We start from the raw sequence: 18,432 nt of genomic DNA, 5'->3' as shown, positions 1-18,432 counted from the left end.
TACAACCTTCAAAGAGAAAGTGATACATCGGTGTGCATAACTAATTTCAGAGGTATTTTCGCATCTTGTTAAATTTCAGAGAGGCTGTTCCCATGTAAATTTATAGTGGTTATTATTATTCTACAGGGAGCTTGAAATGTTTTTTCATAATGTTTCAGAGTTTGATGCAACATTAAATAATCGGTACCTTTGAGTTAAAACAAGTATAGGATTAAATTGTTGAAATGTGATGTGGTTTAAGGGTACAGTATAACTCCCGATTTTGCGTGACCTTGATTTAACATAAACCCGCATTTAACGGAATAAAATCCAGTCCCAAAATTATTCCATTAGAACAATGCAGTTTCATATTCAGTTTAACATAATTCACAATAGGGCAAAACCCACATTTAGCATTAAGGAAATGTTAAAATTCTCGAATATTTATTTCTACAAGTAACAACTCTCATTATTGTTCCGTATTGAAGATGACGTTAGGCATAGATATCAAGGATAATTTAATAAAAAGCCACCTATTCAATACTTTCCACGTTTAATGTGGTTATTATCTACATGATTTTATGTAGACTTATTTGGTCAGGTACATATTTCACCCATTATTTTGGGCATCTTCAGCCTGTAAACAACCTTTAGGTCAAGGTTTGGGACCTTTTTAACCAATATAAACATACCAATATATACACTATATACAACATATACATTATATACAATATATACAAACATGGACATTTTCCATATTAGATAGATTAGGACCAAAAAACTTTACTGTATTGACTTATGTTTGTATATATTGTATATAATGTATATGTTGTATATAGTGTATATATTGGTATGTTTATATTGGTTAAAAAGGTCCCAAACCTTGACCTAAAGGTTGTTTACAGGCTGAAGATGCCCAAAATAATGGGTGAAACATGTACCTGACCAAATAAGTCTACATAAAATCATGTAGATAATAACCACATTAAACGTGGAAAGTATTGAATAGGTGGTTTTTTATTAAATTATCCTTGATATCTATGCCTATTTATTTCTATTCGTTTTGGTTATGGGACATTAAGAACCTATGAAAAAGGCGTCATAAGCTTGCTAAGGATAATTCGAGGCAGATTAAGTATTTATAGCGTGGAAACATTTGGGGCTAAACTGAGATGTCGGAATCAGATGCACATCCGACCGGAGCCGCTGTAGCAGAACAGAACCCCCGTGTTATTACAGTGTAACCTTCAAAAATTCCTATATTAATCTGTGCAGTATCCTTTGGTTACAATGAGAACCCTTTTACTGATTCATCTGTTATTACGGGCAAATTCTGGTGTGTTAGTTTTTCTCCATTATCCGCTATCAGTATTCATACACTACCAAATACGGTACGTGGCTACTCGAGCGTTTATATTGAATGCAATCTATCATCTTCCATATCAGTTCCTTGTTACGTGCAAACAAGTCGATCTTGAGCGAGCCTGAGATCTTCTCATGATCACAGCTCCGACTCGTGTAAACAAACATTGGGACAATGTTTTTGCAATAAGCAGTTGTTAACTCGTTGGAAATAAAGGCTGAAGTAAGTAAGGATTAATGTTTCACTTTTCACTTTGCAAGCTAAATCTGACAAGTGATGGTGGAACAAAATCTGAACTGGAAAGTGCAAAGTGAAAAGTTGCAAAGTTCGTACGTGGAACAGGCCACTGGAAATTGTGTTACAAATTTCCTGATGATGATGATGATGATGATGCTTGTTGTTTAAAGGCGCCTAACATCTAAGGTCATCGGCCCAAACAAATCACCTAACGCCTTCCTTGCAAGACTCTGTTTTCACCTAATAATTCTTCTTCTTCTTCTTCACATACCGCTTATCCCACACCTGTGGGGTCGCGGGTGCGAACTGCGTCACATGTGGATTTGGTCCTTTTTATGGCTGGTTGCCCTTCCTGATGCCAACCCTACATGGAGGGATGTAATCACTATTGCGTGTTTCTGTGGTGGTTGGTAGTGTGGTATGTTGTCTGAATATGAAGAGGAGAGTGTTGGGATGGAAACAAACTCAAAGTCCCTGAGCCAGAAGAATTAATCAGAAGCGATTAAAATCCCCAACCCGGCCAGGAATCAAACCTGGGACCCTCTGAACCAAAGGCTAGTACACTGACTATTTCGCCAAGGAGCCAGACTCTCTGTTTTCACATAATTATCGTACATAAATACCCTTTCCTCTAGTTTGTACACATGTGGAGGCATTATGAGAATTATACCCCAAAGTAACACTTCACAACTCGACAACAGGTCAACAATTAATACATGTTCCCAGCATGGGCCTTAACTGTGAAGTGCGGGCATTCCCATGCTGTCGCTGCACTGTGTAACTTTTTCCAGTGGAATATTTGCCTCTCGAAAAGTTCAAGTTATAGATAAAATGAATGCGTCTTTATCGTATTTCGCTCTTTTCTCTGCTGAACTAGTGTCTGTGAGACTAGCTTGTCTTCTGATGCCTGTCGTCGTTAGTGCCTTTTCCTTGTTCTTCTTATGTGAAACTCTGTTTGTCATATGTTTCAGGCACGTGTCCTTTCTCTGCCACTCATTTCGCACATTGCACTGTTTGCACATCAGTATCTTTCTAGTTTTGTCAAACACGTAAAATCCTTCCGATGCAAATACATTTTCTTGATTAAAAATGGTCACAACCATTTTAATAAACTGAGCACAGAATAGGAAATTAAACACACCGATCAGCAGCGATTTTCATCAGGCAAGAGTAAATACAAGTAATTATGAATACGATAAATTTCTCGCTTCACAGGAAGCTAATTTAGCGATAATCGATATAATATTATCTTTACTTTTGATGTACTCGCCTCGAATCTCCGTTTTTAACTTTAAATGATGCAATTCCAAATAATTTCATGAATTATTTTGCAATTTCGCTTAAACATACATAGTTTTGCGTTTTTGAGCCAAATTTGTAAAATTTCACAAAAATTTTGCAATTTCGCGCCTTGCGAAAAACAGGTGCCTCTAGTGATGAGTCAATGGGAGGCAGATAAGTTGGGCGTGCCTGCCGGCCAACCATTGAGAGAAACTCGCTGTATCTTTGACACAAGCACACAATGGATTCAATATTGATTGCCTTGCGTTTGCCAACCCCCTGACACTTTTATCTAATTTGAATCAAACAACTCGGTGTTCTCAGACAACAAGCAGCAAAGGTAGAGCTACACATTTCACTTGAGAAAACGCAGTATATCACAAACATCAGTGAATCTCCTTGTACATTGCATCTGGAGCAGGGAACGATCAAGAAAACCAACAGGTTTAAGTACCTGGGAGAATGGCTGGAACCCAGGCACTCCGAAGGAGTAGCATTATCAACTCGAGTTAATAAGCTAGAGCTGGCATACCAACTGACCAAGAACACCAGCAATAAAAAGTGTTTATCGCGTAACACTAAAATGAAGCACTACCAGACAGTCATCCGTCCTGAACCCTTACTGCCTTAGACCGTTTAGTATTCTGCAGGAAGGAACTTGTGGACAAGCTCGAAATCCAGGAAAGAAAATTCTGCGGCTTGGTTCTAAAAGGGCCAATGTCATTTTTTAAATCAAAATTGAGATATTAACTGATACAAATGCGTTTTATCCTAGCTTGCAACATGTTAAAAGGGCCAATGTCTCTGATAAGTACTAAACGAACAGTTAACGTTTAATTAAATAAGCCCTTGCCAATAATGTTAGATTACCAATAAAGATTAGAGGCCTGGCCATTTTTAAAGAATACCATAGAAAAAATTAGCGTTTAATACAGTGACTTCCACAAAGAAATTATAAAGTTGTTTAAAGTTAGTTGTTGAAAATAATAGTTGGAAAACTATAAGCAAAACTTCAAATGCTCATAGCTCAAAAACAGGTTTTTTGACATTGGCCCTTTTAGAACCAAGTCACTGAATTATTGAGGAAGATATTAGGATCAGTCAAGGAAAGGGAACTAATACAAAAGGCGACCCATCTAAGAATTCTACAAATACTGCTAAAAAATCATGGACGTTGCCAGGAAGAGATACCTAGCATTTAATGGACATGTCTACAGGGTGCATCACGCCAAGTTGACCAACCGGCCTCTCGTTTACTGACAAAAGAGGAAGACCAAGTCAGCATGGTTGACAGAAGTAAACGAAGATCTGCAGGAACTGGGAGGACCAGAAAGACTGAACATCTCTCAGGAGGTTCCAGGACAAATCGCCGAGAAAGGAGACTAAGGAAAGGAAGGAACAACACAGCCAAAGGATAAAGAGAAGAAGAATTTTGTGAATGAGGCTAGAAACAGTGAACATGGGATTCAAGCAGACCATAGAAATTTATATTTGTTTCATAAACTTTTCTAATTTTTGTGGTTTCATCAGTTCTTTCTGCTGTTATTTATTAATGTATTTTTTATTTAGATATTTCACTCTGGGTTGGTTATCCTACTTATCTAATATTTGCACTACTTTACACTTGAGCAGCAATGATTACCTCATTTTCAACATTGCATTTCAACGAACACAAGAATTTCCATTTGCTGTATGTAACGGTTAAGGCTTTGTCCAATTTTGAAAGAAAAAAAAAAAAAGTTTGTTCTCATTACAGACAATAGATGGCAGCATTATTGAGCATTGAGGGTTAGCACATTTTCCTGCACACGTCTTCAGTATTGTCAGTCTAGTCTCTCAGCCGTGCGCGTAGAGGCGCGCGGCTGTGAGCTTGCATTCGGGAGATAGTAGGTTCGAATCCCACTATCGGCAGCCCTGAAAATGGTTTTCCGTGGTTTCCCATTTTCACACCAGGCAAATGCTGGGGCTGTACCTTAATTAAGGCCACGGCCGCTTCCTTCCAACTCCTAGGCCTTTCCTATCCCATCGTCGCCATAAGACCTATCTGTGTCGGTGCGACGTAAAGCCCCTAGCAAAAAAAAAAAAGTCTAGTCTCTGGGATTTTTTCAATGATTCTTGAATTCCTAGCCGCTTCACTTAACCCATTCACATACTGTTTAATTGAACTTATTTATGCCTTGGTGTAGCGTTTATTTTCATTACTTCACATTATATTATTACCAACACTGAAAAGGCATGCTTTACAGCAACCTAAGGAGAGGAAATATCCAAACTACTGTCAGAGGTACTTTGTAAAGTCTTTATGTATAAGATAGATCATAAAACACTCATCTACGTGCAGCGCCGCCTTGCACCGGTGGCATTCAAATGAAAATTCCTTCCTCAGACCTCATCTCACACAGATTTTTTGCATCTCTGTGATGGAATAACCTTCTTCCTTGTTGGGGGTATTTTGGTTGGAAACTGTCCCCTGAAGTCTCAGTGGTGTATCCCCAGGGTTTGGGCATCCTCGTTTTGGATAGTCAGGCAAGGTCACACTTGCCAACAGCTGTTCGGCCAAATTGATCCGGAAGCTGGTAAAGTCTACTCGCTTCTTGTCAGGGTTGAGGAGGCAATGAATGATGTTGGAATTGAGAAGTGTCATGTCTAGTATGTAGAAGTATATTTTTTGTATCCTTTTACAAACTTCCTCATCAAGGGGAATGATGCGAGTCTCTGGTCATGGGAATCGGCACCACCCATTCCACAGCCATAGTCAACAACAAGATTGGGTCTGAACTTCTTTACCACTTCAAGGTATTCTGGCCTGCTATGTTGTGTAGACAGCACGTGCACCACCTTTCACAGCCAAAACCCCATTACTGGAAACAAAGGTGAGTTCTCCCTTTTTCAGCTTTGTGCTGCTGACTTCCTTGGACATGAATTTTCCTATTTGATCTCACTGTACAAACAGCATAAAGTCTTATTATCCAGTAGATTTCTGAATAATGTTGGTGAACTGTACCATTTGTCTATGTACAGTGTTCTCCAGCAACCCAAAAGCTCTCCACACATTTCCATGACTATTTTTTCACTTGGAAGTAATCTGACTCTAGGTACTTCACTGACGTTCTCCTTCCCAGCATAAATTTTGAAGTTCCAACAGTACCCATTATCAGATGCACATACCTTGTATATTTTGATGCCAAACCTGGCTCTCTTTAATGGGTTATATTCTACATATGAAAGCCTACCCCTTAACTTCACCAGACTTTCATCTATAGACACTTTTCCTCCAAGCACATGGACCTTTTGAAATCTATCTAAAAATACATCAAGCACAGGCCTTACTTTCCTAAGTTTATCACCAGCAGTTTCAGGGACATCACTAGATACAATAGAGTAAATTAATGTATTATTTGGGTCCACCTTTTCAATACAAAATGTAAATAGTTTAAATTACATAAATGATTAGGGACTAGTTTCGACCTAGTACTAGGTCATCGTCAGCCTAAAGCAAAATTAAAACACAAAATATTGAAGAAATTAAACAATGTAAAGACACATACGGTCTCGTAAAAGTACATACCATGTGAGATATTGTGCAGCACTATGTTAAAAAATAACTCTCTGAAAGAGATTCATAATAAGTCCAGTGCATATTAAGAAGATGTTATAGAAAGGAAATTGCTGGAATATGCTGGCTCCTTTAAGATGCAGGTATCCAATTGAAGAACCAATGAGCCGAAGTTATGTCGTTTATTTATGAATAAAGTCCAGTGCACCGTATAGCATTAAAAAGTCCAGTGCGCACTAAAAAGATGTTAAAGAAAGAATTCTTGAGTTGCTGGATAAGGAGATTAGAATATGCTGGCTCCTTTAAGATACTGGTATCCAATTGAAGCACCACTGAGCCGAAGTCACGTCGTTTATTTACGATTAAAGACCAGTGCACCGTGTAGCATTAAAAAGTTGATAGGGATGGAAATTTTTCAGTTGTTGGTCAAGGAATTCAACATATGCTGGCTTCTTAAATTTGCTGCTGTATATTCGAAGAACAACTGAGATGAAGTTACGTCGTTTTTTTAAGATATTCATAGACGTAAAAACACATGGATGGTATGTACTTTTACGAGACCGTACGTGTCTTTACATTGTTTAATTTCTTCGACATTTTGTGTTTTAATTTTGCTTTAGGCTGACGATGACCTAGTACTAGGTCGAAACTAGTCCCTAATCATTTATGTAATTTAAACTATTTACATTTTGTATTGAAAAAGTGGACCCAAATAATACATTAATTTACTCTATTGTAATCACAGTTCAATATGGATCTATCATTATGAAGCTTATTTCATTTAATTACATCACTAGATAAGTGGAGTAATTTATTTATAGATTTGAACCTCTTGAAAGGCGTAGTTTCTCCAAAAATTGGAGTTTCCATTACCCTGCACTTAGACCAGTTGTCTTGGAGTGAGGGCTTCTTATTTTGTGATGTTAGAATACACAGAGCAAAATGGGCCTTCATTTCATCCCCATATACGGGAAACCAGTGTTCCTTTTCATATGACATTACCCTGTTCATATCTTCGGCAGCTGATACAAGACATAAGCATTTGTCTCTTTGGTTAGATGTTCCCAAAAGTCTGCTGTTAGAAATTCGTTCACAACTTGCAGTTCGTTAGGACATTAGGCGCCTTTGAAAAACAGTATTTATTTCATCAGTTGCGATGCATGAATGATACTCTGGAGTATTACTTACGTGTTCCCAGTTCCATTCCCTATCATGTAAAATACGATTAGAAGCCGTTGGTGTGGCATCAGATGTAGGCCTAAAATTCAGTGACACATTTGACGGCAAAACAGCACTTTGCTCACCCCTACTTCACTGTCGCACAAATTACTTTCCCTTCTACTTATTCATTGTTTATTTGTATATCAATCTCTATCTCTTCTAAAAATTCCCTTGTAATCGCTTCGTCACTCAACTTGGAGGTAGCCATGAATTTTGCTTATGATGAAGTTGCTACGATACAGGTTATTCTTTCCACGGAATAACTGCACAGACGTGTTTATCGAATGCATCAGTGGAATAAAACAGTGCTTCCATCTTTCAAGAGGTTACCTTACTAATATCAAATCCTTTTACAAAGGAAACCGGCTTGGAACAGGTCCAGAAATAAACACTATACGCGGACGGAGAGATCCGTCATATTACGTCAAGTGGTTAACAGATGCAGTTTTGCCACTGGTTGGGATATAACATGATACTACCAAGGTTCATTGCCTCGACCAGATGTGGTGTACTTGTGAAAACTCGGTGGTGCTTTGACATGTACCAAATGACCAATGCAATTCAAAGTGTGTACATTTCTAGCAAGAACTCATTTTGATTGTATTTTGGTATATACTGGTCCACCAATCGTTAAAAGTCTTGGAGATGAGGTCTTGATATTGTTGAACAGTCACATGAGCCCTCATAGGGCATTAGTATTAATACAGTTTACAAAAGAAGCACAATTAATTATCAAAATGAACCTCATTTATCTGGAGTAGGTGGGAAAATCTAGATAATCCAGAAACAAACTATTAATTAAATGTAAGCTACTAATCTGTACAAATCAATCAATCAATCACTACTGATCTGGATTTAAGGCAGTGGCCCAGGTGGCAGATTCCCTATCTGTTGTTTTCCTAGCCTTTTCTTAAATGATTGCAAAGAAATTGGAAATTTATTGAACATCTCCCTTGGTAAGTTATTCCAATCCCTAACTCCCCTTCCTATAAATGAATATTTGCCCCAATTTGTCCTCTTGAATTCCAACTTTATCTTCATATTGTGATCTTTCCTACTTTTAAAGACACCACTCAAACTTATTCGTCTGTTGAAGTCTTCCCACGCAATCTCTCCACTGACAGCTCGGAACATACCACTTATTGCAGGTTATAAATTTCATTTTTTGTCCGTACTGAAGATCTACTTGTGATACAAATTCTTATAATTTTGTTAAATACCACCTATTCAATACAATAATTACGTAATAAAAATGTACATATTTATTAAGTTGTTGATGTGGTACATGTGTCGCTCCTTTTTCGTGAGCATCATCAGCCAATTATCATTTACTTACGGTTATATAAGATCATGAATCTATTCTATTGGATTAAATTATGCTTGTAAACCTGATTGACAAGTCTTATAATATTTTTTGTAAGTCATATAACAATAAAATTCTGTCTTTAAGTTAAAACATATTTGTCTAAAATCTATCTAAGTCTAACATTTTATTGACGAAACTCATCTGGTGAATGAACATTGAATTTTCACGACCGCATTGTAATCGAAACCGACTTTCAAACTATTAGGTCGTGTAACGTACATTTAGTACGTGTTGAAGAGATGTTAAGTACAGAACAAAAATGGCCAACCAGACGCACAACCTCCCGAAATCGGATCCCACTGGTGTCTGTACTAAGTACTAAGTGTACGTAACACGACCTAATAGGTTGAAAGTCGGTTTCGATCATCTGGTGAACATCCTTTAAAATTAATTTTAAAAACCTTTTGAGATCTGGCTAATTGTACTGATTCAATGTTGCTTGACTTGTATGGTTGCCGTTGAAACTTCGTTGACTATAATAACAATTTTCTACAGTTGATAATTGCCTACGTTATGAACATTTAACTTGTTCTCGATGTCGCAGGAGTAACATTTGTACAAAATGTATTGGCAATAATTTTATGTTTTCAATACGAGAATATTGTTTATGATCAAACTTGTTGGTGCATAAACACTTTGTAATGTGAGGCAGAATTTGAATGGTTCTCATGTGTTCCAAATTGGGCTTGTTGGTATATCTGTAATGAAAGATAAAAAATATATGTTTAGGGTTTTGATTATAATTCTGTATAAACTTCTTATCGAAAGAATTGATATTTACTTTTCTTTCTGCTGCGTAATATTCTAGTGTTACTCCTAGCCTCTTGAGAACTACTTGTTGTTCTGTTTGCACTCCTTGTTTTATATGAGTGAGTGTGGATAAGTTTATGTTTTGGCAGGGAGTTGGAAGGGGAAGTGAAGGTAGGCGGTGCATTGATAGCTACAGTAGATTGTGGAGGGGACTGCCTACGAGAAGTGAGGGGAGGAGTTGAGTTTGTTTGCGTCAATAAGCCATTAACTTTTGTCGGATTAAAATGTTTATAGAATTTATTTATATCAGATTTAAGCATTTGTATTAGTTCCGGTAATTGTACTAAAATGGGGTTCTTTATTTCAATTTTGTCATTTAGGTTTTTATTTTTGTTGTATTGCTGATCTAAATGAATGTATATGTTTTCCAATTCCGTCATTTCTTTTCCTTCTTCTACTCTTCTTAAAATTTTTAAATCCCTTTCAGTAGTTGTAAAACTGTGTCCAGTTTCTTGCATGTATGCTCCCATTGCAGAATGTTTCTTGTGTTTCGCTGCATTTCCATGTTCGAGATATCTTATCATTTTGTACATTTTGTACAAATGTTACTCCTGCAACATCGAGAACAAGTTAAATGTTCATAACGTAGGCAATTATCAACTGTAGAAAATTGTTAATATAGTCAACGAAGTTTCAACGGCAACCATACAAGTCAAGCAACATTGAATCAATACAATTAGCCAGATCTCAAAAGGTTTTTTAAAATAATTTAAAAGGATGTTCACCAGATGAGTTTCATCAATAAAATGTTAGACTTTGATAGATTTTTAGTCAAATACGTTAAAGACAGAATTTTATTGTTATGTGACTTGTACAAAATATTATAAGACCTGTCAATCAGGTTTACAAGTATAATTTAATCCAATAGAATAGATTCATGATCTTATATAACCTTAAGTAAATGATAATTGGCTGATGATGCTCACGAAAAAGGAGCGAAACATGTACCACATCAACAACTTAATAAATATGTACGTTTTTATTACGTAATTATTGTATTGAATAGGTGGTATTTAACAAAATTATAATAATTTGTATTACATACCACTTAGTCGAGCAGCTCGTCTCCTTTCTCCCAAGTCTTCCCAGCCCAAATTTTGCAACATTTTTGCAACGCTACTCTTTTATCGGAAATCGACCAGAACAAATCAAGCTGCTGTTCTTTGGATTTTTTCCAGTTCTTGAATCAAGTAATCCTGGTGAGGGTACCATACTCTAGTTGGGTCTTACCAGAGACTTATATTCCCTCTGCTTTAAATCCTTACTACAACCCCTAAGTACCCTCATAACCATGTGCAGAGATCTGTACCCTTTATTTACAATTACCCCAATGAAGATCTTTCCTTATATGAATACCTATGTATTTACAATGATCCCCAAAGGGAACTTTCACTCCATCAACGCAATAATTAAAACTGAGAGGGCTTTTCCTATTTGTGAACTCACAACCTGACTTTTAACCCCGTTTATCATCATACCATTGCTTACTGTCCATCTCTCAACATTATCGAGGTCATTTTTCATTTGCTCACAATCTTGTAACATCTAACAAGAATTTTTTTAAACTACTTTTTCGCACATAAACTCAATACAGTACGTACTGTACTCACTTCTGTTTACCGAAATAGTACGTAAGTTTCTTTTGTTTCAAATTTGTGTGACGTTGGATGAGAGGAGTCCGAAAAACTTTCACCCATCATTGAAAGCTGATGTATGCCATGACGAGCTAACCAACCTTGGCTGGCTATGAATTTAGGATTGCCATCAGTTAGCTTTTTGTTTAAACTTAGCGCTTTTTCCTGCTGCAGCATAGGACCGGATATTAGAACACCACGCTATCTATTTTCACTGAGGCAAGCGAATAATACGTCTTCTAGGGATTCATTTCTTGCTTTCGTTATTGTATTTTATTATTAGTGATATGTTGAATTATGATATATCGGTTCTTTAAATTTTGGGTTAAGCAAAAGAAAGTGTTATTTACTAATATCAAAGAACAAAAACAATATAAGTTGGACTTAATAATCACTGATGAAAAGAATGTACTATGTTTCTAAAACGTCTGAATAAATTATTTTTTAAAATGTTAGCGAATAAAGACTGGCTGTGAATTAGTATGAATGAAGACTGAGAACTGAGAGAGAACACGAACTGAGTAATTGTGAATTCTGTACTGTGTCATGTAAGTTGTTTGTTCTGGTGTGCCCAAGTGTTACTTCATAAGATTAAATAGATAATATATTTTAGAAGTTAAGCGCTACCAGTGTTAATGTTCATTTATCTACCTTGCCAACACATAACAATATTCAGTAGGGTGTCCAGAGACTTTTGGCTACATAGTGTATTTTAAGCGGGAAAATATGAGGATTGGGGCAAAAGACATGGCAACTATTTTTTTCTTGTAGATATGTGAACGGATCACAAACGTATATGTGTCGTGTGGAAGTTCTCTAGGCATAGTGTGTATGCAGAACAACAGATGGCTCTGTGATAGCTGGTAGTAGCGCAGGGAAGGCTGTAAAATCATTCAGTTGGTGAGTGTCGTGCGAGATGGACGTAACCCATGTTGAGCAGCACGTTTACATCAAAATAGCCATTCTCCGAGGGAGAAATGCAATGGAATGTCACATTGAATTAGTGAAAGCCCTTGGGAATAATGCCCTACCATACCGTACAGTAGCACGGTGGGTAGGAAAGTTTCAGCAAGGACATGTGTCAACCAGTGATGAGCAACGTTCGGGACGATCTGTCAGTGTGCGGACCGACGTGGCACGTGCTGTCATCGAGCAGCTCCTGGATGAAGACAGACGATGGACGCTACTGGAGTTACAGAGGGCAAGTGGCATCAAGAAACGCACTGTCCACAGGATATTGCGTATGACCTGCAACTGCGCAAAATCACATCGCGGTGGGTACTGCATGCACTGACGAAAGTTCAAAGGTGGGTGCACTATGCAATATGCTCCAACCACCTTGCATGCTGGCAACAGGACGGTGATCAATTCTTGTCACAAATAATTGCCATCGATGAATTTTGGGCCAAGGCATACGAACCAGAACTGAAACGTCAGTTTGCGGAGTGGTGACATGCTGGATCACCAAGGAGGCAGAAGGTCCATCAGAATCCTTCCCCAGTCACATTGATGGTGATCGTCGCATATGACGTCAGGAGTGTCATTGTTTGCCACTTTGTTCCACATGGCAGCACAGTGACCGCACAGTACTACAGGGACTTTCTGGTGCGACAGGTACAATGTGGTGTTCGTGAGAAACGCCCGGATCTTGTGGACAGTGCAATAATCCTGCACAACAATGCAAAACCACATAAAGCAGAGTGTGAAGGGCAGCTACTGCGACATTGGGGATGGGAAGAATTGGACCACCCACCGTACTCTCCCGACATTTCGCCCTGAGACTTTGATCTCATTCAATTTTTTTTTTTTTTTTGGCTAGGGGCTTTACGTCACACTGACACAGATAGGTCTTATGGCGATGATGGGATAGGAAAGGCCTAGGAGTTGGAAGGAAGCGGCCGTGGCTTTAATTAAGGTACAGCCCCAGCATTTGCTTGGTGTGAAAATGGGAAACCACGGAAAACCATCTTCAGGGCTGCCGACAGTGGGATTTGAACCAACTATCTCCCAGATGCAAGCCCACAGCCGCGTGCCTCTACGCGCACAGCCAACTCGCCCGGTGTTCGAAAGATTAAGGAACCACTACGTGGTAGGCGGTTTGCAACACGAGAGGACATTGCTAATGCTGTGCGCCAACAGGTGACCCGATTCACACATGGTGCGGGAAATGCTGAGGCAGATGGTATTCAGCACCTCCCACATCGTTGGCAGCGTGTGGTGTCAGTAGCAAGGGACAACGTTGAGTGTCTTTAGGCCCAGGTTTGTCATGTCAACTTTATGTGTACTGTGTTGTCATTTTTTTTTTTGCACCGGGAAAGCCATACTGCCCTGTATACTACGGTAATAAATTAGTGTGTTACAGTATTTCAGTGCTATTCATTGTCTACACATGTAGTTAACACCTTGTCTTTTCGTCTGTATATGTCACATTTTCCAGCCGGACTGGTATCTTCAAGAAAAAAAATAGTTGCTATGACTTTTTCCCCAACCCTCGTATGTCTCTCTAATATGCTTCTGGTAAATATTGTACACTTGTAGACATGGCATAAGCTTTTTAGGCTTACGCTGTGTCAAGAAAATAAGGTGAAATTCTATACGTTTTGCAGAGAGTCATGGCCCTTTTCTTCCTTTGGCCAATATTTCTTTCCGAAGTGTCGGATCCCTTCCAATTTTTCCTTTCCTTGTACTTCTTCTTAAAACAATAAACAGCACCACCATGGTGTTCAATGACTATCCAACTCTAGATGGCGCTGTCAACTGCCACTTGTAATGTTAAGTGCTGTGCCAGCATGCAGTGAGCCATCTGGTGGCGAATTGACGTACCACTTCCTATTACTAACGGCTAAATTCAAACCTTCATTATTGTAGAAGTTTTCCTCATGAACGGTCAAGATCTTCTTCCGAAGACGCGGAGCAAAGTTCTCTGAGGAAACATAAACAATTTCACCTTATTTACTTGACACGGCATAAGGCCAAAAAGCCTATATCATGTCTACAATTACGGGCTGTAAAAGCATCAATCTTAACACATGGGTGACGGGCCCCGAGAAATCTGGGTTTTATTCACGACATTGTTATCGGTCTTCCTGTGGCATCTCTTGGCCATATCTTGAACTATTTTGGACGTGCACATTGAGTAGAATAAATCGTAGATGTATATCTGCCACTTTTCTTTTATTCACGGCCTCTTTTATTCTTTGATTTAATTTCAAAACGTCGACTTTCTTTCTGCTGGTTCAGTCAATGACAAAATGGAGCACCTGCGGAATACGGTGTTAGCTGACGACGATATTTTAGAAGAATTATATGCCGATGATCGTTCAAATGGAAATAGTCTAATGAATTAGTAGAAACTGAATGTGAGAGTGATAGTGGAAGTGATATTCTAGCGTCTACAGGCCGTAATTTACCTAGTGTGCTTATTTATTCAAGTGATTCTGACGACGACAACGATGTAAACATTAATGATGTGTTAGGAATTGACGCTGAAGATGGTTTTGTAAAGGCAGATCGACTACTACTAGGGGCATTGGAGAGTACCCATACCAACTTTAAAGTTAAAATATTGACTGGTTTAATATTTATGTACATTTTTATAATCAAGTGCACCCTAGTATGCTTAGTAGAAAAATGTCCGGTCCACAGGGTATGTGACAAGCTCAAGCATCCGGTCAGCAATGTGTTAACATATTGTACTCTTGTTACTGTTATAGGTGAATTAATTTTCACACTCTCTTCTAATGTTTATCTGTTAAGATGATGGACAAATACAGTAAAGCTGTCACTTATTTAATTGCTAGGTTTATGCGGAGGACGCTGAAGTTTTGTTGTGCTGTGTTTCAGAAAAATCTGCACTGGGAATTGTTCCGTCAACAACAGCATCTCACAGATGAAGAGCTGGCAAGGCAACTGCAAGAACAATGGGAGGCCGAAGACAGGTTCATCAATCGCTCCAAGGATTCGGACAATCCGTATTCCCTGCGCAACGGCACTCGCAAGAAGACGGAGAAGTCTTACGCGAAAAAGGCGACTCCGACCGAGAAGAAAACTTCCTCCGGTAAAGTACGCAAGACCAGGATGATGCAGAACCAAAAAACTATCAAAGAGGCTTTCGCCAGGACGAAGGCCATGAACAAGTAAATGTGTGAGTGTGATGTGTTGTGGATGACTGGTTCGCTCCATTTCCTTGTTTATTTTAGAAAAGAGACTTTTTAAAAGGAAATTTTATTTCACTTTTAATTTTTAATGTGCCTGTGTAGTAATACTGTTCTGTGTGTTGCATGTGAAGTGAAACCATAATGAAATGGATACCTGGTATTAGTGGCAGCTTAGACTGAAGGAGAAATATCTAGTTCCTTTCCCATATCCATCGCCTGTTAAAGTATTTTTTGAGCATGATGTAGCATTAATTTTTTGTTCATCTGGCTGATTATTATTATTTTTTTTTTTTTTTGCTAGGGGCTTTACGTCGCACCGACACAGATAGGTCTTATGGCGACAATGGGATAGGAAAGGCCTAGGAGTTGGAAGGAAGCGGCCGTGGCCTTAATTAAGGTACAGCCCCAGCATTTGCCTGGTGTGAAAATGGGAAACCACGGAAAACCATTTTCAGGGCTGCCGATAGTGGGATTCGAACCTACTATCTCCCGGATGCAAGCTCACAGCCGCGCGCCTCTACACGCACGGCCAACTCGCCCGGTGCTGATTATTTTAGACTAGCTGTTAGTTGTATTATAATTGCTGCACTAATGCCATCCAGTTGAGATGAGTAGCAACGAAAGAGGCAGAGCACAACTCAGCAACAAACCACCCTTTTTAAGATTCATTTTTTCCTTAATACTTTAATGAGTGACCATTCCTTCATGTTTTTCTTATGATTTCAATAGTCATCTTAATTATTTTCCTGATCAATAGCTGACTAATGACCATACTTTTTTTTTTTGGTTCAGAAAAACAGCCACGACAACAACCACCACCACCATTTCCAGCTAACATGTTGTTAAGACAACGTGCAAAGGTGAATCACATATAAACCGGATTGGATTTTTTTACAGTTTTATTGAATCCACCAACAAGAACAAAATAAGCACCTCATTTTCTACGTAATCTCCCGAATTTGACAAACATTTTTGCCACGGAATTAGCAAGTTTTTTTTCCCGTCCTCGAAGAAAGAAGAAGAAGTATGTGCAGCCAGTTACACACATACTCCTCTATTGCTGCAGTGTTATGAAATCTCTTTCCTGCCAGTTCTTCTCTCAGTGGTACAAACAAATGGTAGTCACTCGTAACGATTCACATGCCTCTGACAAACTTTCTGGCACAATTTCTTTTGTTCCTGGGTGAGGAGACGAGGAATCCACCTGGCAGACAATTTCCAGACATTGAGTTCACCATTGATGATGGCTTGAACACTTTCAAAGCTTACTGCTACGAGTGACGCAGTTGCAGAAATTTTTATGCGTCTTATCTTCTTCAGTAAATTAACGTACAGCACGAATGTTATCTTCTTGTCAGTGGTCGTCTTAGGTGGGGCTCGTTTTCCACTGCTTCCCATCCTGCCAAACTTGTTTGTGCCTTTCATACACCTGGGTCTTTGATGAAAGGGTTGCTTCCCCAAACTGTGCACAGAACCTTCTCAAAATTTCCGAAACTTTGGTGTCTTCTCTCATCAGAGCCCTGATGCTGATGCGCTGCGCAAGGGAGGTGTGCACCTCTTGCTCACTCGTGGCGTTCTGAAGCAAGCGATCGCTCTGCAGTGTGCGATTCATCAAGACCTCTTCTCCAGACACCTCTGCCAACATCCTCTCAAAGCTCCACCCATTTCTGTTCGTTACCACAGCCGCTAATTTTAAATTCCGGTTTATATCTGATGCACCATCATAACAAAATTTCCACATCAGCAATGCTCGTCATTGATAAACCTTGTAATAAAAGTCATCAATTCCTGAATATCTCCATTGTTATTTCCATTTTTCCATGATGTAACAAACGGTCAGAGGAAATAATTAAACTGAATTTGAATACCTAATCTGGGATAAAAATGAATATGGGACAGGATGTTAATTTTATTTACATTGATATAGTAGCTGTAGGTCTATGTACAACTGGGGACTAGATTTTGATAAACTTAACCATAATAGGTATTTTATTTGATCCTACATTGACTTGTGTAAATCTATTAAAGAAACTATTTAAAATAGTTTATGTTGGGTCCACCTTGTCAATGCACTTTTGATGATTGAAAATGATGTATTTTATCACATGTTTCAGGAAAAATATCCATTCCCTTCATCAGTGATTTCAAATCAAGGAATAAAACAATATAACACTATATTTTGTTTTTCTTACAATTAGAGAAGTATTGTATCCTAATTCACCATATCAATGAATAAAGAAATTAATGAAATATTATGAAAATGATCATCACATAAAATTTAATATTTTGATGGATTGAATGAGAATACCTAAATATAAGATCTTCAAGTTTTTTCTTCTTTTTCTTCCTTACATTGATTAAACGTACATGAAGTACAGAAGAGAACCCATTGTATAAAATAGCGTTTGATCATTTAAGGAAGAAAAAAGAAGAAAAACTTGAAGATCTTAAATTTATTTAGGTATTCTCATTCAGTTCATCAAAATATTAAATTTTATGTAATGATCATTTTCATAATATTTAATTTGTTTCTTTATTCAGTGATATGGTGAATTACAATACAATAGTTCTCTAATTGTAAGAAAAACAAAAGATAGTATTATATTGTTTTATTCCTTGATTTGACATCACTGGTAAGGGAATGGACATTTTCCGAGAAACATATATGATAAAATAAGTCATTTTCAATCATTAAAAGTGTATTGACAAGGTGGACCCAACATAAACTATTTTTAATAGTTTCTTTAATAGATTCTGGGTAGTAGATGCTCGAGAGCTACCCATTAGTGAGTTGCTCAAGGAAGTAAATTCTTGACATGTATCGACAC

General features: G+C 38.1%; 1 protein-coding gene across 1 annotated transcript in view; it reads left to right on the top strand.

The window, feature by feature from the left end:
• LOC136885335 (E3 ubiquitin-protein ligase RNF169) overlaps nt 1-17,829 on the top strand; it is a 311,450-nt gene extending 293,621 nt beyond the window's left edge. Inside the window, exon 10 of the mRNA XM_068230285.1 lies at nt 15,291-17,829. Within this exon, the coding sequence (XP_068086386.1) occupies nt 15,291-15,587 (297 nt within the window). The 3' untranslated portion in view covers nt 15,588-17,829. The remainder of the gene's footprint in view (nt 1-15,290) is intronic.
• The last annotated feature ends 603 nt before the right edge of the window (nt 17,830-18,432 follow it).

The sequence above is a fragment of the Anabrus simplex genome, chromosome 14 (assembly GCF_040414725.1).
Source record: "Anabrus simplex isolate iqAnaSimp1 chromosome 14, ASM4041472v1, whole genome shotgun sequence".
In the NCBI taxonomy this organism is placed as follows: Eukaryota; Metazoa; Arthropoda; class Insecta; order Orthoptera; family Tettigoniidae; genus Anabrus; species Anabrus simplex.
The sequence above is the reverse complement of the archived record's forward strand: the minus strand, read 5'-3'. Positions and strand labels throughout refer to the sequence as shown.